A 25,189-nucleotide genomic window follows, 5' to 3' on the forward strand; every position below is an offset into this window, starting at 1 on the left:
GTTCATGGAGGCTTGACCGGTTGTAAGCAATGATTTCTAAATAGGTGTAGGTTGTTTCAGGTTAGTGTTTTGGTCAGTAATGGGTGGTCTTGGTGCATTAGGGTAATTTGAGTGAGATGGGATAAATTTGAAATAAGTAGATACTGAACCAAAGGAAGTAGATATAAAATTACTTTAGTAAGGTCAAGGGCATGGTTTCAAATTGCGGTCACAAGTAACGAAAATAATCTTGTAACAGCTGTAACGTAACGGTAACAGCTTGACGCTACGCAAATTCTTTTGAAATATTTACAAAATTCATAAAATGACTATATATTAGTAGATACAAGTAAAATTAAGATACACAACTATATAATAAGCACAAATATATCAAATAAAAACATTAAATCTATCATGTTTAGATATCATTAGCATTAAATAATTTATAGCTAGAATAGAGATATTTAATGATGATTTTAGCTTAGCAAACAATAAGGGAGACATTTTGTAGAGGAAAGGTGAAATTTGGGTGAAAATTTGAGAGAATATGAGAGATATAGCAGTTATGAAAAAGAAAATACGTAGGCAAAGAAATGAAAAGCAAAATAATATTGTTTCAATGTCATTGTAACAGAGAAATAATTAATGCAACAGCCGTTACAATTACATAACAGTAAATAACGGTCGTTACCTTTACGTAACGGCCGTTACACCTGCAACTCTAGGTTTGTTTGTAAATAACGGTGTATTGCGTAATGGGCCCTTTCAAAACCTGTAAACAACGGTTGTTACGTTACGTAGTGGTCGTTATTTGAAACAATGGTCTAGCGCAAGCATTTGTTTTCTTGTTACTATTCAGAAACTGCTGTTGAAAATTAGCAATCTCCAAAGCATGGGAAAAAGAAGTAGGCCTCATCATTCTAACCATAAGTTTGATATCTTCCCTTAATCTCCCTATGAAAATAGACAAGAAATAGGCTTCTTCTAGATTAGGCATAACTTTTCCTAGCCAAATCCTAATATCTTCAAACTTACGTTGATACACCTCAATGGTTCCCTCGTTTTATCTACATAAACTCCTCAATTACATCCTCCAATCCATCCTGCCCAAATCTCTTACACAATTTCCTTTCAAAATCCCCCCAAGAATGAGATCCATCCCCTTTAGCCCAATTATGATACAAACTACCAAGAATCAGCCCTGTCTGTCAATCAAAAACATGCTAGCAATTCCCACCATTTGATCCTTAGGAATCCTAAACACTTCAAAATGTTTAATACATTTCCTAATCCAAGCTTTAAGTTCTTTCTCGTCAAAAATAACTAATTTGACTATAAAATAGAAAGGAAGGAGAAAAGAAAGAGAGATTTGGGGGAAGAAGTTTTGTTTAATTCATTCAACTATACACAAATATATATATATATATATATATATATATATATATATATATATATATATATATATAAATATTCACGTTACAAGAAGAGAAAGGTTAGGAAAACTAATCCTAAACCAACTCAAACACTGCTCTCCTATTAGATTTAGGATAATACAATAGCACGGGATAATCTTAACTCTACTGTAGGATAATACAAGCTAGAGCGTACATGTCATCTACTTCGAGCTTGTTACAAATATATTCAATCCAGGAACCTCTAAGAGACTTAGTGAAGACATCTGCTAGTTGATAATTTGAATTAACAAAACTAGTAGCAATACACCCTGATTCGATCTTCTCTCTAATAAAATGACAATCCACCTCTATATGTTTTGTTCTTTCATGAAAGACTGGATTTGAGACGATATGAAGGGCAACTTGATTGTCATATATTAGCTTCATTTGTTTAACCTCCCCACACCTTAATTCTTGGAGAAGCTTTTTTAACTAGATAAGCTGACAAGTTGCTCGGGCCATAGCTCTATATTCTGCTTCTGCACTTGTTCTAGCGACTACGTCCTACTTTTTACTCTTCTAGGATATTAGATTCCCTCCAATCATAACACAGTATCCTACAGTAGATTGCCTATCTACAGGAGAATCTGCCCAGTTTGCATCGGAGTACTTAACAACTTGTGAATGACCCTTGTCTTCATACAACAAACCTTGTCTAGGAGATCCTTTAATATACTTGAGAATGCAAATTACTGCATTCTAGTGATCACTACTCGGAGCCTAGAAAAACTGGCTTACGACACTAACAACAAATGAGATATCTGGTCTTATAATAGTAAGATAATTTAGCTTACCAACCAGCCTTCGATATTTGCCAGGATCTTTCAATGGCTCCACTTGTCCTAGAACAAGTTTGGCATTTGGATCCATAGAAGTGTTTATAGGTTTGTAATCTATCATGCTAGTTTCTTCAAGTATGTCCGAAGCATATTTTCTTTCGGGAATTGTAATAGCCGTTGAGGATTGTGCCACCTCAATTCCCAAAAAATATTTCAGTTTTCCCAAATCTTTAGTAAGTGACTGAACAAATGTTGTTGGAGACGAACAATCCCATCATGGTCATTTCCTGTTATGACAATGTCATTAACGTAGACTACTATATAAATGCATTTACCATGATTATCATGAAAAAAAACACTGAATGATCAGCTCCACTCTGAGTCATTCCAAACTGTTAAACTACACTGAATTGACCAAACCATACCCTTAGAGATTGTTTGAGACCATATAGTGCACGTCGTAGACGGCATACTAGGCCAGACTCCTCATGAGCAACAAATCCTGGTGGTTGCTCCATATATACCTCCTCAACCAGTTCCCCATGCAAAAAGGCATTTTTAATATCCAACTAATAAAGTGTCTAGTGATGCATTGCTGCCAAAGAGATAAGTAGATGGACTGATGCAATTTTAGTTGCAGGAGAGAAGTTGTCACCATAATCAGTCTCATAAATTTGAGTGTAGCCTTAAGCAACAAGACGAACCTTTAATCTATCAATCTTCCCATCCGGACCTTACTTCACACTATAAATCTAGCAGCATCCACCCTGTGGCAATGGAATCAACTACCAAGTACCAATATTGTGAAAAGCTGTCATTTCCTCTTGTTATGGAAAGTCAATCACTATATTATTTCTCTATATATTCTGTATTCTGTATCCCTATTTAGGATTTCTTATTTAGGATTTCTTCCTAATTAGTAGAACACAATTATAGGAATCAATTGTATATATATACCCATGTACAGATTAATTAAAATTAAGGAGAATCATCTCTTTCTACATGGTATCAGAGCAGGTCATCAATCTAGGGTGACTATTTGTTCTCACCATCCAGCTCAAGAGAGACCTTGGTCGCCGACCGGCCGTTTCGACCCCGATCAACATCGCCGGCGTCGCCTCAACCCCCTCATTCCACCACTGTGTGCTGTTGCTTGATTCAGTACACCATTAAAGGACTTCTGAGGTTTGGCTCTCAGATCCTATTTCGGTATTTGCTTGATTTGTGATTTTGGGTTATTTTGCTGCTATAAGCACTTTAGATTAGCGTTTCGGTTAGTTTTCTTTATCTCAACAAATGGCAGACAATAAGAATGTTATTTCTGATGTGATTCCGGTGATGACTAAGATCACGGAACACAAACTTAATGGTTCGAATTACCTGGAGTGGAGAAAGACTGTTAGGGTCTATTTGCGTAGCATTGATAAGGATGATTACCTTACTAAAGATCCACCCACTGATGATACACGACAAACTTGGCTAAGGGAGGATGCTCGGTTGTTTTTGCAGCTTCGGAACTCGATTCACATTGAGGTAATTAGTTTAATTAATCACTGTGAATTTGTTAAGGAATTGATGGATTACTTAGATTTTTTGTATTCTGGTAAATGGAATATCTCTCGTATTTATGATGTTTGTAAGGCATTCTACCGTGCTGAGAAAGAGGATAAGTCTCTCACGGTTTATTTTATGGATTTTAAACGGGTATATGAGGAACTTAATATATTGTTGCCTTTTAGTCCTGATGTGAAAGTTCAGCAGGTCCAACGGGAGCAACTGGCTGTTATGAGTTTTCTTGCAGGCCTTCCTTCAGAGTATGAGACTGCTAAATCTCAGATTCTATCCAGTTATGAGATTTCCTCTTTGCATGAAACATTCACACGAGTCCTTCGTACAGAGAGTACCCAATCTTTACAGCCTACCAGTAGTGCTCTTATTAGCCGTAATCCAAATGGACAACAGGGTAATAGAAGAGGAAGTAGAGGAGGAATTACAGGCAACAGAAGTAATCAGCGTAATGGAGAGGCTAGTTCTAATAAAGACTCAAGAGGAGTCATTTGTTATTATTACCATGAGCCTGACCATACAAAATATTATTGTCCGCAACTTCAGAGGAAAAATCTGCGGTCACAGATGGCAAATATGGCAGCAGAGAATTCTACAGTATCTTCCTTTGAGAAAACTATTTTGATATCTGCAGAGGATTTTGCGCAATTTTCCCAGTATCAGGCATCTCTAAAGCCTACCAGTTCCCCTGTCACTGCGATCGCTGAGTCAGGTAAATCCACTACATGCCTTGTGTCTTCCTCATCCAAATGGGTTATTGATTCTGGTGCGACAGATCATATGACAGGTAATTCTAGTCTTCTATCTGCTTTTCAGTCTAATCTCTCTTCCTCTACTGTTACTTTAGCTGATGGTTTTACTTCTTGTGTCATGGGTTCTGGAACTGCGAACCCGACTTTGTCAATTTCTTTGTCTTCTGTTTTGTGTCTATCAAAATTCTCTTTTAATCTACTTTCTGTTAGTAAACTTACTCGTACCTTAAATTGTTCTGTTTCCTTTTTTCCTGACCAGTGTTTGTTTCAGGATCTTACAATGAAGCTGATTATTGGTAGAGGACGCGAGTCAGGTGGTCTCTACATTCTGGAAAATCATGTACTGCGGTCGCTTGTTTGCTCCAGTACCTTAACACCTCTTGAAGCTCATTGTAGATTGGGTCATCCTTCTTTGTCTACCATGAAGAAGCTGTGTCCTCAATTTCAGTCTTTATCAGTACTAGAATGTGAGTCGTGTCAGTTTGCAAAACATTATCGTTTGCCTTCTGTGTCTAGAGTCAATAAACGGGCTTCATCCCCATTTGAGTTAGTTCATTCTGATGTTTGGGGTCCTTGTTCTGTTACTTCTAAAACTGGATTTCGTTATTTTGTTACTTTTGTTGATGATTACTCTCGTGTTATCTGGTTATATTTAATGAAGAATCGTTCTGAGTTGTTTTCTATCTTTTGTGCCTTTTGTAATGAAATCAAAACTTAATTTAATATTTCTGTGCGCATATTAAGAAGTGACAATGCTAAAACATACTTTTCAGCACAATTTCAGTCTTATATGACACAAAATGGCATTCTTCATCAGTCTTCTTGTGTGGATACCCCATCCCAAAATGGCGTGGCCGAAAGAAAAAATAGGCATCTTCTTTAGGTAACTCGCGCTCTTCTTTTTCAGATGAAAGTTCCTAAATACTTTTGGGCGGATGCAGTTTCTACGACATGTTTTTTGATCAATCGTATGTCGTCTTCTGTCCTTAATGGTGATATTCTTTATACTGCTTTGTTTCCTACAAAATCTTTATTCCCTATTGAACTTCGTATTTTTGGTTGTACCTGTTTTGTGCGTGATATTCGTCCACAGGTTACTAAATTAGATCCAAAATCTCTCAAATGTGTCTTCCTTGGGTACTCCCGGCTCCAAAAAGGGTACCGTTATTTTTCTTCTACTTTTAATCGTTAACTTGTTTCTGCAGATGTCACATTTTTTGAGTCCACTCCATTTTTTCCTCAATCATTTGTGTATGAGAGTTAGGGAGAGGAAGATGATCTCTTAATATATACTGTCCAACCAATGTCTAGTCCTCTCCCACAGCCGGTTCCTTCTGTCTCTAGACCTACTCGACCTCCCGTTGTTCATGTTTATTCCAGGAGATTGGAAATTCCTGACTCAGATCCTCCACCAGCTACTTCGTTGGGAGATCCTGTACCTCATACTGATTATGATTCTGATCTAGAGTTACTCATTGCTCTTCGTAAAGGTAAACGTTTATGTATTTACCCTATCTCTTCTTTTGTTTCTTATAATCAATTGTCTTCTTGTTCTCGGTGTTTTGTTACTTCTTTAGACTCTGTTCCTATCCCTAATACTGTTGGTGAGGCACTGTCTCATCCTGGTTGGTGTGATGCTATGAAAGAGGAAATGGAGGCTTTAGATGCTAATGGTACATGGAAACTATTGCCTTTGCCCACTGGTAAGAAAGCTATTGGTTGCAAATGGGTATTTACAGTAAAGGTAAATTCTGATGGTTCTGTTGCGAGGTTAAAAGTATGCCTTGTAGCAAAAGGACATGCTCAGACATATGGGTTGATTACTCTTACACTTTTTCTCCTGTAGCTAAACTTACTTCTATTCGCTTGTTTATCTCTTTAGCAGCTACATATGATTGGCCCCTGCATCAATTGGATATAAAAAATGCTTTCCTTCATGGATCATGATCTTCAGGAGGAGGTGTATATGGAGCGACCACCTGGGTTTGTTGCTCAGGGGGAGTTGGGTAAAGTTTGTAAGCTTCGGAAGTCTCTTTATGGCTTGAAACAAAGTCCTAGGGCATGGTTTGGGAGATTCAGTGAAGCAGTACAGGAATTTGATATGCAAAAGAGTAAGTGTGATCACTCAGTATTTTATAGGCAATCTGTGGCTGGTCTAATTCTCCTGGTAGTCTATATGGATGATATTGTCATCACTGGGAGTGACTCTGTAGGTATTTCATCTCTTAAAACCTTCCTCCAAATCCAGTTTCAGACCAAAGACTTGGGATTGTTAAAGTATTTCTTGGGTATCGAAGTTATGAGAAGTAAGAAGGGTACTTTCTTGTCTCAAAGAAAATATGTCCTCGATTTATTGACAGAGACAGGAAAATTAGGTGCTAAGCCTTGTAGTGCACCAATGACTCTAACTTTACAACTGTTAGCAGGGGATAGTGAGTTGTTTGAAGATCCAGAGAGATACAGGAAATTGGTAGGAAAATTGAACTACCTTACAGTCACTCGTCTTGACATTGCTTATGCCGTTAGTGTGACAAGTCAGTTTATGTCTTCCCTAACTGTTGCTCATTGGGAAGCCTTGGAACAAATCTTGTGTTATCTGAAGGGCGCTCCAGGAAGAGGTTTGCTATATGGTAATCATGTGCATTTGAATGTTGAATGTTTTTCAGATGCCGACTGGGCTGGATCTAAGGTTGACAGGAGGTCAACTACTGGATATTGCGTTTTTCTTGGAGGAAATTTGGTGTCTTGGAGAGGCAAGAAGCAGAGTGTAGTTTCTCGATGTAGTGCTGAATCCGAATACAGAGCCATGGCACAATCAGTATGTGAGGTAATGTAGATACTTCAATTACTAGATGAGACAGGTTTTAATACCTCATTGCCTGCGAAATTGTGGTGTGATAATCAAGCTGCTCTCCATATTGCTTCTAATCCCGTGTTTCATGAGCGGACCAAACATATTGAGATTGATTGTCACTTTATTCGTAAAAAGATTCAACAACAGATCATCTCAACAGGACACATCAAAACTGGAGAGCAGTTAGGAGATATTTTCACAAAAGCTCTGAATGGAACTAGGATTGACTGCATTTATAACAAGTTGGGCATGATTAACATCTATGCTCCAACTTGAGGGGGAGTGTTATGGAAAGTCAATCACTATATTATTTCTCTGTATATTCTGTATTCTGTATTCCTATTTATGATTTCTTATTTAGGATTTCTTCCTAATTAGTAGAACACAATTATAGGAATAAATTGTATATATATACCCATGTACAGATTAATTGAAATTAAGGAGAATCATCTCTTTCTACACCTCTATCATTGCACCTCTCTACCCTGGATGATCCAATGCTTCTCTAACAATCTTGGGTATTGAAATATTAAACTAGGCGGAAACAAAGGCATAATAGGATGGTGATAAACGATTATAAGTAAAAAAATTATAAATAGGATGTGAGTTTCAAAAGGAACGAACACCTTTGCAGCAGGCAATGGGAGGAGATGCTGTTTCTACTGAAGGCATGACTGGAGTAGGTGACGGAGGAATAGGTGATGAGTCATTAGGAGCAGCCATTGTACCTATATCATGAAGAAAAGGATTAATTGTGTTAACAGAAGAATGAGGACTAGGAACATTGACTTGTGCTGGGGAAAGAAGAGGAACAAGTAAAACTTTTGAAATGCATTTTTTGGTTTTGATGTTTGGTGACAAAACATGGGAATGTTTCAAAAAAGGTTACATCTGCTGAAATAAAATGTTTGTTTGTTGTTGGATTATAGCATTTGTAACCTCTTTGAAAGTGGGAGTATCCGAGAAAGACACGCATAACAGGTTTAGGCTGCAGTTTATCTGTTCCAAGAGTTTGATCATAGACAAAACAAGTACAGCTATGCACACGCCATGACAAATGATGGAAATCTTTATCTAGAAATAGAATTGAGTGAGGACTTTGATGCTGCAACACAGAGGAAGACATTTGGTTAATTAAATAGCGAGTAGTGAGAACAACAACTCCCCAAAAATGAAGGGGAACATGATGGTGTTTAAGTAAGGTACGGGCAAATTCAATAAGATGTCGATTTTTTTGTTTAGCAACTCCATTTTGCTGTGAAGTATATGCACAAAAGGTTTAATGAGTGATTCCCTGAGAAGACATGAAATTGGTGAAGGAAGAGGATAAGTATTATTTTGCATTATCACTACGCAATACCTTAATTGTAGCACCAAATTTATTATGAATTTCAACATAAAATTTTTGAACAGTAAAGAACAATTCAGAATGATTTTTTTATTAAAAGTACTCAAGTGCAATGAGAATAATCATCAATAAAGGTAATAAATTGATGAAATCCTAAAGTTGAACTGACATGACTTGATCCCCATATGTTTGAATGAACAATATCAAACATAGAGCGCTTTGGACATGAAGCTCGAGTTTGTTTCCCAAGTTAACACAACTCACGTTCTAAAGAAGACAATGTAGAAAGAGTAGGTATTAAGTTTTTTAAGTTTTGTAAGACTTGGATGACCCAGACGGCTATGGAGAAGATTAGCAGATGCAATGGAAGTGAAAGCAACTAGTGATCTTGAGGTAGATAGATGATACAATCCTTATGACTTATGTCCTATTCTAATTGTCTTTCTCGTACTCCGGTCTTGCACAATAACAGAGTTAGCCATAAAAGTGACAGAGCAATCAAAATTTTTGGTTAATTTGCTTATGGAAATCAAATTGTGTGGACATTTAGGTGCAAATAAAACTGAACTTAAAGAAACATAAGAAAGAGGTCAAACTTCTCTTATTCCCTTAACCACAGCATGTGTGCCATTAGCAAGTATAACTCTAGAGGGAATTGAAGGGGAACTAAGGTTAGAGAAAAGGTTCTTATTACCAGAGATATTATCAGATGCACCATAGTCTAATATACATGGGCTAATGGGTGTAGACTTAGTTAGATAAACAAAGGAATTACTAGAATGAGAAGTGCCAGATGAGGATGACTGTTGTTTAGCAGCTTGATACTGTAAGTACTCATTGTATTCAACTCCAGTTAAGAAAATGGAATTGGACTGTTGATCTTTTGCATCTGGTAATGGAAGTAGTCCATCACCATGGGTTTGAGCCACATGAGTTGTGGGTTTGCTTGTGTTGGATTGATTGATGCATGGTGGTCGACCATGCAGTGCCTAACAAGTATCTCAGGTGTGGCCACTTTTGTCACAATAGGTATAATGGGATTTAGAGCCATGCAAAGCCCAACAAGTATCGTGAGTGTGGCCACTTTTGTCACAGTAGGTACAATGTGATTTAGAGCCTTTTCCTTTCCTTTTTCAGAAATCGCCATGTCCATGCTGATATTTTTAGTTTGCATAGCTAAAATGGATGTTTAATTTTATTAGTTTCAAATGCACTTAAAGAAATGCACAACAATTGAGCAGAGACATCTTCCAAAGAAGGAATAACAAAACTAGTTAAGATTTGATCCCGAACAAAACTAAGGTCAGATCAGTGTTGTTAAAGGCGCCAGAGGCGCCAAGGTGAGGCACTACTGCCTAGCTAGCCGTCAATAAGGCAAGCTTCTCCAGCAGGTGAGGCGAGGGGCTTTGAGACATTGAGGCGACGCCTCTTTGAAGTAAATTTTTTTTCTCTTTTTTTTAATTGTTTTGTAACCCAAATAAAGCAAAACCCTACCTGGTCTTGGCTACCTCATGTAAACAAAAAGCAGAAAGGAGAAACGAAGAAGCGCACAACGTAGCTCACTTCTCTCAACAACGGTATGTCTCTCTTGTCTCTCTCTCTCCCCTTTTCTTCTTCTTCTTCTTCTCCTTTCCTCTCTTTGTTCTCTTCTCTATTCTATTCTTCTCTAAAATGCAATAGTATCTTTGCATGCTTTTTTTTTTTTGTTTCCCCTCCTCCTCTCTTTAATGAATTTTGCTGTATGGGACTATGGGTATATCTTATCTTCCCCTCGCTCTCTTCTCTACTCCTTCATTCCTTTATTTCTTCTCCACTTCTCCTCTTCTTCTATATTTTCTTCTTTCAAGTTTCAACACAGCAAAGTCTCATTTTCTTCTCTCTTCTTATACTTTGTTGTAGTTCAAAACAGAACCTCTGTTTTTTTTTTTTCTTTTCTTTGGTCTTTTTCTTCAAAACAGAATCTCTCCTCTTCTCTCTTCTTTTTACTCTGCTGGTCATATTGTTTTATTTATTTTTATTTTTTTTAATTGTTTTGTTTGATATGAAATGTTTCTTATTAATTTGTTGTTATATGGGTATCATTGTTAATTTTATTATTGTTATATGGTTGTTGCTATTTTTTTTTGTTATATGGGTATTGTTTAATTTTTATTTTAATTGTTTTGTTAGATATGTTTTTTTTTTTTTTAATTTGTTGTTTAATTTTTTGTTATATGGTCATTTTTTAATATCTGTATGTAGTTTTACTAGTAATTAGAAATTAAAATTGACATTGAGGTGCTCCTTACAAATTTATGGTGAATATCACATGTATTTTATGTGTCATTGTAGGCTAATAGCTATTGAGGAAATTAATAACTATTGAAATTTGAGTACATTTGTGTAGGTGTTGTTTTGCTGTAAAAGAGTAAGACTAGGTAACTATTGAAATCTGAATACATTTGTGTAAGGTGTTATACATATATATGTATAATTTAGAAAATTTAAGCTATGATGCCTTGCTTCACAAAGGCCCTTGCCTCGCCTCTTGCCTCTTGCCTCTTGTCTAAGGCCATAGGGTACCTTTTCGCCTTAGTGTCGCCTTTTGCCTTAACAACACTGGGTCAGATTGAAGTCCTATCAAAGCCAAGACCATAAAAAACTTGTCTCGCTGGTGTTCCTATGCAGTAATGCTATCAGAGAATGGCATAAAAGAATTGAACTCATCCTTTAGTGTTTTCATTTGCCCTAAATAACTTACCATATCTTGCTGATTCTGCTGGAGATGGACAAATATCTGAGATGACTTTATATACACGTATGTCATTAGTAAATAAAGTCTTAGCCTTAGTCCAAACCTTACAACGTGTTTTACATGATTGAAATAAGGTGAGTAATTTAGGGTCCAAAGAATACAAAAGACTACATAACTGTGCATCAATTTTGTTGCAACTAGTTCTATTAGTTGTAGCTAGATGATTATCATAACCTTGTCCCATAAACCACAATTCTACTGAGGTTGACAATGACATTATAATTATTGCTACCTTACAGTTTAACAGTAGTAATTGTTGGAGAATTAGAAAAAGAAGAGAAAATTAGGTTAGAGTCAATTGCGTTGGAGGAGCTGATCTTTTCAATCACGCTGAGAGTGCTACTGAAAAGTTACACTTGAAAAAAATTGTTTGAATGAAACAGGTTTGAAACAGTGTGGAAATAGAAGCTTTTGCCTTTAGAGTTGGGAGACCAAGGAGACCTAGAGCTGTTTTGTAGTTGAGAAGACTTATCGGTCAAGGGCGAGCTGATCGGTGTTGACTCCGGCAAGAAAGGTGGCCGGAATATCTATCACGCGTCGATACGTGTAATAATTTTGGTGATACTGCGGCAGCGCATGAACGTTAACGGTGAGGATTCCAATGACTTAGATGGGTGGTGTAGTCCACCCCCCTCTAGAAAAGGGTGTATAGGAACGGCAGTGCCGTTTTCAACAAAAATAGGGGAAGTCTGATGAAGAACAGGTCAAGCCTTTTCTCTGGCTTTGATATCATATAAAATAGAAAGGAAGGAGAAAAGAAAGAGACATTTGGGAGAAGAAATTCTGTTTAATTCATTCAACTATACACACACACGCACACATAGATACACACACACACACACACACGCGAGCGCGCGCACGTTATAAGAAAAGGGTAATGTGGGACCCTCGGACCTCGTTGAATATTATCTTCCCATAGCACTACCTCAATGCTAGTCTTCAAAGGCGGAAGAAAGTAGTCGCCACCTGGGTAATAACTGGACAAATTCCTAAGAAGGGATGTGGGTGACAACTTACCCTTTGCAGAGGTCCAATGGCCTTCTTTTACCATAAGCCTAATAACCTAGGTTTGGGATAGTGAGTACGAGAGAGGGAAGGTGTTAGGCACCCTCTTTGCCTGGGCTTATCTTAGAACAAGGGCCAGCCTCTACAATTGATTCCTAAAGTCTGTACAGTTAATGCAAGTCTAAAGTTACACACACAATTAATTCAAATAAATCAACCATGTACATACACAAATAATTCATAACATGCCAAGTTGCTAATTTAGTAATGTTACCCTTTTACCACCTTGTCCTATATGCATATTTAGCTAATTTAATTTCATACAAACTCATTTACATTCATAAAACAAGTAGAAAGAATTAACTAACTAAAGTCTAGCATGTACATTATCTTATTATACATCTTTACTAAGTCCAATTAATTAAGTTTATTTCAACATGATTAAAATAATCAAAAGCCCAAAGTAAAATAAATAAAACCTACAACTAAAGTAAATGGAGGAGAAAAGAGAATTAAAATTAAAATGGCATTTCCAAGCCCAATAAAAATCATACAATTATTACTTGTCCTTTTAGGTTTTTATCCCATACAAAGGCTTTGAATTCTGATGCAGCTCATTTTGTTCCAATTTTCAACTTATTCCTTTAACCTTCATTCTATTTTTTTTTTCTCTTTTGACCATATTTTGTCTCCTTTTGAAATTTCTTTGGATTCATTCTTGCCTTTTTATGCTCAAAAGAACAAAATATTATAACAAAAAGAACAACAAAAATTAAAGCCTAAAATTAATAAAACTTATTTAAAATCTTTTGGAACTTCAATATAAATTTCTCTCATTCAATCTTCTAATGTTATTAAAAGACAAACATTGAACTTACGCACAACAAAATAAGCAAAGTTAGTATAAAATCAAAAGAAGAATAAATCAAATACAATATTATGTATATAAAAATGGAAATTATAATGTACGGGCTACCACTTTATATTCACTTCTAAAATTGTCAAAAATATGAAAATAAATCAATAAAAAAAATGCATGGGTTAATGTACAATGAGACAACAATAAATAAATAAATGAAAGGTGACATTATCAAGAAATTGATTGGGCTTATAAAATACTCAACTTAACTCAACTAAGCCTTTATTCCAAAAATTTGGGGTCGGCTATATGGATTCGCTTTCTCCACTCTAAACGATTTTGGGTTAAATCCTCAGAAATGTGTAATGCTTCTAGGTCATGTTGTACTACTCTCCTCCAAGTAAATTTAGGTCTACCCTCTTTTTTTTTTTTATCCTCTAACCTAATGTGCTCAACTTGTCTAACTGGAGCCTCCGTATGTCTACGCTTCACATGACCAAACCACTTCAATCTCCCTTCTCTCAACTTATCTTCAATTGGCACCACTCCTACCTTTTCTCTAATACTCTCATTACGGACTTTATCTAGTCTAGTATGGCCACTCATCCACCTTAACATTCTCATCTCTGCAACTCTTATCTTAGACGCATACGACTCTTTCAGTGCCCAACACTCACTACCACATAACATAGCCGGTCGTATGGCTGTACGGTAAAATTTTCCTTTCAACTTATTGGGAATCTTACCATCACTTAAAACTCCCGTGGCACGTCTCCACTTCAACCATCCGGCTTTAATCGTATGACTAACATCCTCCTCACATCCCCCATCTACTTGAAGGACTGAGCCTAGATATTTAAAGTGATTACTTTGGGACAGTACCACTCCATTCAAACTAACTCTTTCCCTATCACCAGTTTGGTCTTCACTGAACTTACAATGTATGTATTCTGTCTTCGTTCTACTTAACTTAAAACCCTTTGACTCTAGAGTACTTCTCCAAAGTTCTAGCTTTCTATTGACTCCTTCTCGTGTCTCATCTATCAGAGCAATATCATCCGCAAACATCATGCACTAAAGAATACTTTCTTGTATATGTTTCGTCAATTCATCTAAAACTAATGTAAAAAGGTAAGGGCTTATGGCGATCCTTGGTGTAATCCAATTGAGATCGGAAAATCTCTTGTGTCCCCTCCCACTGTGCGCACAATAGTAGTTGCTTCTTCATACATATCTTTCAACACTTGTATGTATCTAATAGATACCCTCTTTTGTTCTAACACATTCCATAAGACATCTCTTGGAACACTATCATAAGCCTTCTCCAAATCAATAAAAACCATGTGTAGATCTTTCTTCACATCTCTATATTTCTCCATCAAGCTTCTAATAAGAAAGATTGCTTCCATAGTTGAACGACCGGGCATGAAACCAAATTGATTGAGAGAGATAGAAGTATCATGACGTAGTCGATGCTCCACAACTCTCTCCCACAACTCTCTCCCACAACTTCATAGTATGGCTCATGAGTTTAATTCCCCTATAGTTTGAGCAACTTTGTATGTCTCCTTTATTTTTAAAAATAGGTACTAAAATACTCTTCCTCCATCCATCAGGCATTTTCTTTGAGTTAAGGCTATTGCAAATCTAAAAATATTTATCCAAAATTATAGAATTGACTCATATTTAAATGCATAGATAAAGCAAGATTTGTCAAATCGGATTTACCTTGTAATTAGTCTTTAATTCTTAGATTAGAGATCCCTTAGAGCACTAAAAAATAACTCCAAAATGATGGAAATATGTTGAGATCAATGGAGATGCACCTAGAATGAACTTAAATTTGAAAGCCGTTAAAATAATTTTGGCAAAAAGATGGGTAATTATAGCTCTAATAGCACAAAAGGGAGTCTTCTGATTAATGGAGAATCTCCCTAGCGCTCCAGTAGATTATGGATTAATCTTCTTCCACTCTTCAGGTGATCTAGGTAAGGGTATTTATAGTAAAAGAAAGATAATTTTAAAGCCCATCTAAATTCAATAAATAAATAGGGATAGTTATCGCTCTAGCCAATAAGGGATAATAATCCCGCAATAATTTCAAAATTATAATAGATAAATGGGGAATAATTATTCCTCTAGCCAACTAGTTATGATGGATAATTATCTCTCAGATAATTTCAAAATTATATCTAAAATAGATAAATTAGGGATAATTATTCCTTTAACCAACCGGTTATGAGGGATAATTATCTCTTAAAAAATTTCAAAATCCTATCTGAAATAGATAAATGGGGAATAATTATTCCTCTAACCAACTGGTTAAGAGGGATAATTAACCCTCAAATATATTTTTTGTTCTTTTTCTATTTTTTATTTTTAACTTAAAAAATTTTTCAAAAGACTTTAAAATATAATTAAGTCAAAAGTCCATTAAAAATCCACTTTTACATTAGAAAATTTAGTAAATTTAATGAATTGAGATATTTAATTGAATTCCTTTAATTATTTTTTAGGCTCACATGAAGTTCTAAAAATATTAAACTAAGCCTAGTTAAATAATTTGGGCTTTTAGACTCTTTCAGTAAAAAGAACATTTTTATGCTCCCAATTAGAAGACCAAAATAAAATTGAATCGATTAACTAAAGATATTTCTATCATTTTAAAGTCTCTTGAGTGCTTTAAGATTCCTCATTATCCAGTGGTATTTTATCATAGGGCTCCTCACTGCTTTTACAAATCATGCATTCCAAGAGTCAAAAAATAAATGTCTATAGGTAACTGAAAAGATAAAGTTTGTCAGAGAGAATCAACGTATGAGAAGCACGTGTAGGACAACTGGGAAGGGGAAAGAGAAGAATATAATTAGGGGATAAAATGGTGAGCTGGGCATGTTTTTGTTCAGTGGAAAATTCTCTTTTATAGATGGGCTGGTTTCCTGCATGGGATCTTTTTCCTGGGGCGCTTAGGAGTCATTTTGATTTCCTTGTTTTGTTCCTTCTACTATTTCTTAGTTCTGGTTCTGTAAACAGTATTGGAATTTTTCCATTATAATTTCAGACTCAATCTGTTGATTATATTTACAATCTGAATCTGTTCCTAACTCTATGTGGAGGCATAGAGGGTGAGGGAGATATAGGGAAAGACATTAATTAATTTGGGTTATTTTGGGTATTTCAGCTCTCACTAACCACAATTTAGACTGAATGAACATTTTGTTAACAAAATAAAATCTCAAGGACTGAGTTTGTTTTTGTAACAAAGTTTAAGAAAAGGCCTTGTTTTCCTAAACAATGAGTTTAAATCATTTTTCAAATACAACACCATAAATGTGTTGAATTTCTGCTGTCAAGCCCAGTTCTAAATAACAAGTGAAACATAGTAGACTAATGTAGAAAGAGATGATTCTCATTAATATCAATTAATCTGTACATAGGTATATATATACAATTGATTCCTATAATTGTGTTCTACTAATTAGGAAGAAATCCTAAATAAGAAATCCTAAATAGGAATACAGAATACAGAATATACAGAGAAATAATATAGTGATTGACTTTCCATAACACTCCCCTCAAGTTAGAGCATAGATGTTAATCATGCCCAACTTGTTACAAATGTAGTCAATCCTAGCTCCATTCAGAGTTTTTGTGAAAATATCTCCTAACTGCTCTCCAGTTTTGATGTGTCCTGTTGAGATGATCTGTTGTTGAATCTTTTCACGAATAAAGTGACAATCAATTTCAATATGTTTGGTCCGCTAATGAAACACCGGATTAGAAGTAATATGAAGAGCAGCTTGATTATCACACCACAATTTCGCAGGTAGGGAGGTCTTAAAACCTGTCTCATCTAGTAATTGAAGTATCCACATTACCTCACATACTGATTGTGCCATGGCTCTGTATTCAGATTCAGCACTAGATCGAGAAACTACACTCTGCTTCTTGCTTCTCCAAGACACCAAATTTCCTCCAATAAAAACGCAATATCCAGTTGTTGACCTCCTGCCAACCTTAGATCCAGCCAGTTGGCATCTGAAAAACATTCAATATTCAAATGCCTATGATTACCATATAGCAAACCTCTTCCTGGAGCGCCCTTCAGATAACACAAGATTTGTTCCAAGGCTTCCTAATGAGCAACAGTTGGGGAAGACATAAACTGACTTACCACACTAACGGCATAAGCAATGTCAGTACGAGTGATTGTAAGGTAGTTCAATTTTTCTACCAATCTCCTGTATCTCTCTGGATCTTCAAACAACTCACTATCCCCTGCTAACAGTTGTAAAGTTGGAGTCATTGGTGCGTTACAAGGCTTAGCGCCTAATTTTCCTGTCTTTGTCAATAGATCGAGGACATATTTTCTTTGAGACAAGAAAATACTCTTCTTACTTCTCATAACTTCGATACCCAAGAAATACTTTAACAATCCCAAGTCTTTGGTCTGAAACTGAGTTTGGAGGAAGATTTTAAGAGATGAAATACCTGCAGAGTCACTTCCAGTGATGACAATATGATCCACATAGACTACCAAGATAATTAGACCAGCCTCAGATTGCCTATAAAATACTGAGTGATCACACTTACTCTTTTGCATACCAAATTCCTGTACTGCTTCACTGAATCTCCCAAACCATGCCCTAGGACTTTGTTTCAAGCCATAAAGAGACTTTCGAAGCCTACAAACTTTATCCAACTCCCCCTGAGCAACAAACCCAGGTGGTTGCTCCATATAGACCTCCTCCTGAAGATCACCATGAAGGAAAGTATTCTTGATATCCAATTGATGCAGGGGCTAATCATATGTAGCTGCTAAAGAGATAAACAAGCGAATAGAAGTAAGTTTAGCTACAGGAGAAAAAGTATCAGAGTAATCAACCCCATATGTTTGAGCATATCCTTTTGCTACAAGGCGTGCTTTTAACCTAGCCACAAAACTATCAGGATTTACCTTTACTGTAAATACTCATTTGCAACCAATAGCTTTTTTACCAGTGGGCAAAGACAATAGTTTCCACGTACCATTAGCATCTAAAGCCTCTATTTCCTCTTTCATAGCATCACACCAGCCAGAATGAGACAGTGCCTCACCAACAGTATTAGGGATAGGAACAGAGTCTAAAGAAGTAGCAAAACACCGAGAACAAGAAGACAATTGATTATAAGAAAAAAAAGAAGAGATAGGGTAAGTACATGAACATTTACCTTTACGAAGAGCAATGGGTAAGTCTAGATCAGAATCATGATTAGTATGAGGTACAGGATCTCCCAACGAAGTAGCTGGTGGAGGATCTGAGTCAGAAATCTCCAATCTTCTGGAATAAACATGAACAACGGGAGGTCGAGTAGGTCTAGAGACAGAAGGAATAGGCTGTGGGAGAGGACTAGACATTGGTTGGACAGTATATATTAAGAGATCATCCTCCTCTCCTGACTCTCATACACAGATGATGGAGGAAAAAATGGAGTGGACTCAAAAAATGTGACATCTGCAGAAACAAGATAACGATTAAGAGAAGGAGAAAAACAACGGTACCCTTTTTGGAGCCGAGAGTACCCAAGGAAGACACATTTGAGAGATTTTGGATCCAATTTAGTAACCTGTGGACGAACATCACGCACAAATCAGGTACAACAAAAAATACGGGGTTTAATAGGGAACAAAAATTTTGTAGAAAACAAAGCAGTATAAGGAATATCCCCATTAAGGACAGAATACGGCATACGATTGATCAAAAAACATGCCGTAGAAACTGCATCCGCCCAAAAGTGTTTAGGTACTTTCATCTGAAAAAAAAGAGCACGAGTTACCTCAAGAAGATGCCGATTTTTTCTTTCGGCCACGCCATTTTGGGATGGGGTAACCACACAAGAAGACTGATAAAGAATGCCATTTTGTGTCATATAAGACTGAAATTGTGCTGAGAAGTATTCTTTGGCATTGTCACTTCTTATTATGCACACAGAAATATTAAATTGAGTTTTGATTTCATTACAAAAGGCACAAAAGATAGAAAACAACTCAGAACGATTCTTCATTAAATATAACCAGGTAACACGAGATTAATCATCAATAAAAGTAACAAAATAACGAAATCCAGTTTTAGAAGTAACAGAACAAGGACCCCAAATATCAGAATGAACTAACTCAAAAGGGGATGAAGCCCGTTTATTGACTCTAGACACAGAAAGCAAACGATGATGTTTTGCAAACTGACACGACTCACATTCTAGTACTGATAAAGACTGAAATTAAGGACACAGCTTCTTTATGGTAGACAAAGAAGGATGACCCAATCTACAATGAGCATCAAGAGGTGTTAAGGTACTGGAGCAAACAAGTGACCGCGGTACATGATTTTCCAGAATGTAGAGACCACCTGACTCGCGTCCTCTACCAATAATCTGTTTCGTTGTAAGATCCTGAAAGAAACACTGGTCAGGAAAAAAAGAAACAGAACAATTTAAGATACGAGTAAGTTTACTAACAGAAAGTAGATTAAATGAGAATTTTGGTAGACACAAAACAGAAGACAAAGAAATTGACGAAGTCGGGTTCGTAGTTCCAGAACCCATGACACAAGAAGTAGAACCATCAGCTAAAGTAACAATAGAGGAAGTGAGATTAGACTGAAAAGCAGATAGAAGACTAGAATTACCTGTCATGTGATCTGTCGCACCAGAATCAATAACCCATTTGGATGAGGAAGACACAAGGCATGTAGTGGATTTACCTGACTCAGCGATCGCAGTGACAGGGGGACTAGTACCTGACTCAACAGGGGAACTGGTAGGTTTTAGAGATGCCTGATACTGGGAAAATTGTGCAAAATCCTCTGCAGATACCAAAATAGTTTTCTCAAAGGAAGATACTGTAGAATTCTCTGTTGCCATATTTGCTATCTGTGATTGCTGATTTTTCCTCTGAAGTTGCGGGCAATTATATTTTGTATGGCCAGGCTAATGGCAATAATAACAAATGACTTCTCTTGAGTTCTAATTAGGACTAGCCTCTCCATTACGCTGATTATTTCTGTTGCCTGTAATTCCTCTACTTCCTCTTCTATTACCCTGTTGCCCATTTGGATTACGGCTAACAAGAGCACTACTGGCAGACTGTGAAGATTGAGTACTCTCTGTACGAAGGACCCGTGTGAACGTTTCATGCAAAGAGAAAATCTCAGAACTGGAGAGAATCTGAGATTTAGCAGTCTCATACTCTGAAGGAAGGCCTGCAAGAAAACTCATAACAGCCAGTTGTTCCCGTTGGGCCTGCTAAACTTTCACATCAGGACTAAAAGGCAACAATACATTAAGTTCCTCATTTACCCGTTTAAAATCTATAAAATAAGTCGTGAGAGACTTATCCTCTTTCTCAGCACGGTAGAATGCCTTACAAACATCATAAATACGGGAGATATTCCCTTCACCAGAATACAGAAAATCTAAGTAATACATCAATTCCTTAACAAATTCACAATGATTAATTAAACTAATTACCTCACTATGAATCGAGTTCCGAAGCAGCAAAAACAATCGAGCATCCTCCCTTAGCCAAGTTTGTCGTGTATCATCAGTGGGTGGATCTTTAGTAAGATGATCATCCTTATCAATGCTACGCAAATAGACCCTAACAGTCTTACTCCACTCTAGGTAATTCGAACCATTAAGTTTGTGTTTCGTGATCTTAGTCATCACTGGAATCACATCAGAAATAACATTCTTATTGTCTGCCATTTGTTAAGACAAAGAAAACTAACCGAAATGCTAATCCAAAGTGCTTATAGCAGCAAAATAACCCAAAATTACAAATCAAGCAAATACCGAAATACGATCTGAGAGCTAAACCTCAGAAGTCCTTTAATGGTATACTGGATCAGGCAACAACACACAGTGGTGGAATGAGGGGGTTGAGGCAACGCCGGCGATGTTGATCGGGGTCGAAACGGCCGGTCGGCGGCCAAGGTCTCTCTTAAGCTGGATAGTGAGAATAAATAGTCACTCTAAATTGATGACCTGCTCTGATACAATGTAGAAAGAGATGATTATCATTAATATCAATTAATCTGTACATGGGTATATATATACAATTGATTCCTATAATTGTGTTCTACTAATTAGGAAGAAATCCTAAATAGGAAATCCTAAATAGGAATACAGAATACAGAATATACAGAGAAATAATATAGTGATTGACTTTCCATAACAACTAAAAACAGAGATTTTATGGAGATTGTTTCCTACTTAAAGGCTACTCCTCTTTAAAGTCAGAAGTTCCTTGACTTTTCATAATTGTCTCATGTTTACTCTTTTCCTGATCTGTTTATGTATATATACCACCCAACAAATTTCCTTATCAAAGTATTCACTATTTTTCTTAGAATACTAGTTATGTGATGCATTCTTTACTTTTTCAGTACAATAACAGGCAAATTTAGTAATATTTTGCAGATATGCTAAACCATTCCTTCCAGCCGAACTGTTTTTTCCATTGGCGATTTAAGGATCGCATGCTTGAGGTGATGATAAATGCTGGTCAACAGATTAAGAAAGGAGAAGAGGTACTATTTATTTCTTTCCAATATTTTGATTTTGAATCAGTTCCTATATTGTTAAGTATTTGTAACATGGAAAATACATACATAAAATTCATGAGAAATTGAGAATTGAAACTGAGAATGAAACTCTGTTTGGCACCATGTTGATTAATCAGCAACTATTGAGATACCCTTTTTTTGGGGATTTTGTCTAGTGTCATTGCTCCTTTTTTTTTTTTTTTAATTGATTAAAGACTTCATAAGAATTTCTCTTGAAAATGACTAAATGATGATTTTTTCTTTCTTGAGATCAAGTTGCATAAGGTCACAGGTCTGATATTCTGGTCTGATCTCATTGATTGTCGTTTTCATTTTGGTACTTGGAAGATAATTCACATGCATCATCTTATTTCAATTATTTACACTCCCTCATGATATTAGTTGCCTCTCTAAACATTTTTCTTTAATATATTAGCATGTCATGGAATAGTAATATATAATCTTCTAAACTTGATCTAGTACATGTCTAATACCCAATGGTTTTAATCTTGGCAGATGACTATCAATTACATGAATGGACAGAAGAATGACATGTTTATGCAACGATATGGCTTTTCATCATCTGTGGTAATTTTCTTTTGGCTTCACTCTATGCCAAAAGGAAAATTACATTTTCCTTCATTCCTTTCCTATATTCCCAGAAATGTGCTTATTTGATGGGGTTAAGATCACTGTACAGTTTATAGCATGATGCACGTGGAAACTTTTTGCTTTAAACAACTGAAAACCTGGTTTACATTGAGCTGTTTGTTTAACAGGTGTTGCCCTAACATTACATGTGAGGGGCATGTGCCATGTGATACAATTAAGAATGGGTCTTTTCCTTTTCTTTTATTATGAATTCTATTCTTCATGGTACTCGATCTAATTTGCATCTTGGTGTGTTTATCTTATTCAAAGATTCCACAAAAACAGCTAGTTATTTTTGCTTCTTAAATTTCATTTTATATTTTGCAATTTGTCAAATTATGATCTGGCATTCACTAGTATTATCCCCAAAAATCTAATAAGATTCTTGTCTGGCTTAATATTGCAGAATCCTTGGGATGTTATCCAGTTCTCTGGCAATGCGCGCATTCATTTGGATTCTTTCTTGTCAATATTCAATATATCTGGCCTTCCTGAAGAATATTATCATAACAGTATGATTGATATGATTTATCATGACATTTGAGGTGTTGAATTTTGGCAGACGTAACAAATGCAAATTTTCATACAGGTCAGCTAATGAGAAATAGAGATGCTTTTGTTGATGGAGCTATCATAGCTGCAGCACGAACATTGCCTACTTGGTCAGATGGGGATGTGCCTCCACTTCCAAGTGCAGAAAGGAAAGCTGTGAAGGAATTGCAAGAAGAATGCCAACAGATGCTCGCAGGATTTCCCACAACTTCCAAGGAAGACCAAAAATTGTTAGGTAAATTGCGTGTTCATTATGCAGTTCTTAATAAACTGCAACAGCATCATTTATTTACCTCTGTTTTGCCTGTGCCATAGTGCTTATCATCCCGTAAATGATTTGGGATCGTTGGCATTATTTTTATTTGTTAGTCGACTTCTCAAGTCTTATATTTGAGTCTAGTCAGGTGCCTGTTAGGCTTTAAATTCTTGAAACTTGTTACTAAATGACTGTAGGACTAATAGTTTCTGTGTTGATGTAACTTCATTGAGAACTTTTTTTTTTCTCCCCTCTTTTTTTTCAGTTATGCTGACAATTTCTTGCCTCGTTCTACTGCTAACAGATTCAATGCTAGAAGCTGGGAGGCCTCTAGAAGCTGCGATAAAGTATGTTGCTCTTACACTCTTTTCCCTGAGAATATGCATTTGAATGTGCTTGTGGTTTCAAGTGAACAACTGTGGGCTTATGCAGGTATAGATTGGATCGGAAGAAGTTCATTGAGAAGGTTATGCAAGCATTAGATATCTATCAAGAGCGCTTATTGTTCTAAGCATGGAATTTTCCGCTTTTAAGTATTAATGAAAATTTTGTTACCGGTGTTCATGTTCATGTTCATGTATCCAGGCAGTTGACAGAGTTGGTAACAGGGATAATCAGCCTTATCAATCACAGAAATTTCATTAAAAGGAACAATGTGTGTGTGTGTGTGTGTGTGTGTGTGTACTAAACTAGTAAAGGGTAAGTATATATTGACCAATTAATAAATGACGCGATAGGAATTAAGAAAAAGAGACCTAAACTTAGAAAATTGTTAAGACGCAGTTAGATTTAATTCTATGATAAAATTAATTTCATTTATAAATGAATTCAATATAGAATTCATTAATTAATGTGTTTGCGCTACAATTAATTTTATTATTTTAGATCTGACTTAATTAATTGGTTCTAGACATAAAATTAAATTGTCTGATTAAAATGACCAGGTCCATGGTTTAACCTGATAGAAGATCAAAAGTTAAGAGTGCATTAATTATTCTGGAATTAGAAGCAATTAAAGTGGTTATGGCTACCTGTGGAAGTTGTTATAGATCGTGGAGCATTACCTGTTAGTTTCTTAAAATTAAGTAACAATAAGTGAAGTTGTTGCAAGATTGTTACCAAGTGCAGAAAGCGGTGGAAGTGGTGCAAATATTGAGCAAAGTGGTTGGAAACAAAAAAATCATGTGATTTTATTAAGAACAAGGGATGCAATAGTAAACTTGAGGCGTAGAAGCTGATGCAGGGGTTATAACTAAATATAGCATGCCTGTTCATTTAGTTTTACTCAATGTAGTACTTGCTCATTAAGCAACTCAAGTCTGTGAATAGAGCATCAAAGTTTCATTTCAACACAATCAATCAGCCAGCCAAATCAACACAGACAATGTCTTAGTTCAATTTCTCTTTAGTTCAACAATATTTTTAGTTTACCCAGTATTCGGCTTCAGTTTCAGTCTTTTTCTTTATATTTCAAGCAATTAGCCTTCAATTTCAATCAACAATTTCTTGCAAATATTTACTTTGAGCAATCAACCCTTTAATTTTCTAAGCATAGTTTACATTTTCCTGCAAATATTTATATTTCAAGAAAACTAATTTTTTAATTTCTCAAAACTCATTCTATTTTTCTATACATATTTTACATTGCAAATGGGATCTTTTACTTTTCCAACAATGAACAATCTTTATTTTTCAAGCACAATGATCTTTCAATTATAGCAGTCATCTTGATTTTTCTCAAATGTCCAAAGTTGATGC

At 36.0% G+C, this 25,189-nt stretch overlaps 1 protein-coding gene across 1 annotated transcript in view; it reads left to right on the forward strand.

The window, feature by feature from the left end:
• LOC110643393 (protein PLASTID TRANSCRIPTIONALLY ACTIVE 14) overlaps positions 1 to 24,085 on the forward strand; it is a 36,505-nt gene extending 12,420 nt beyond the window's left edge. Inside the window, exons 8-13 of the mRNA XM_058145728.1 lie at positions 21,848 to 21,957; positions 22,489 to 22,560; positions 23,030 to 23,135; positions 23,213 to 23,410; positions 23,736 to 23,778; positions 23,864 to 24,085. Of these exons, the coding sequence (XP_058001711.1) occupies positions 21,848 to 21,957; positions 22,489 to 22,560; positions 23,030 to 23,135; positions 23,213 to 23,410; positions 23,736 to 23,778; positions 23,864 to 23,942 (608 nt within the window). The 3' untranslated portion in view covers positions 23,943 to 24,085. The remainder of the gene's footprint in view (positions 1 to 21,847; positions 21,958 to 22,488; positions 22,561 to 23,029; positions 23,136 to 23,212; positions 23,411 to 23,735; positions 23,779 to 23,863) is intronic.
• The last annotated feature ends 1,104 nt before the right edge of the window (positions 24,086 to 25,189 follow it).

This window comes from Hevea brasiliensis, chromosome 4, assembly GCF_030052815.1.
Source record: "Hevea brasiliensis isolate MT/VB/25A 57/8 chromosome 4, ASM3005281v1, whole genome shotgun sequence".
Taxonomy (NCBI): Eukaryota; Viridiplantae; Streptophyta; class Magnoliopsida; order Malpighiales; family Euphorbiaceae; genus Hevea; species Hevea brasiliensis.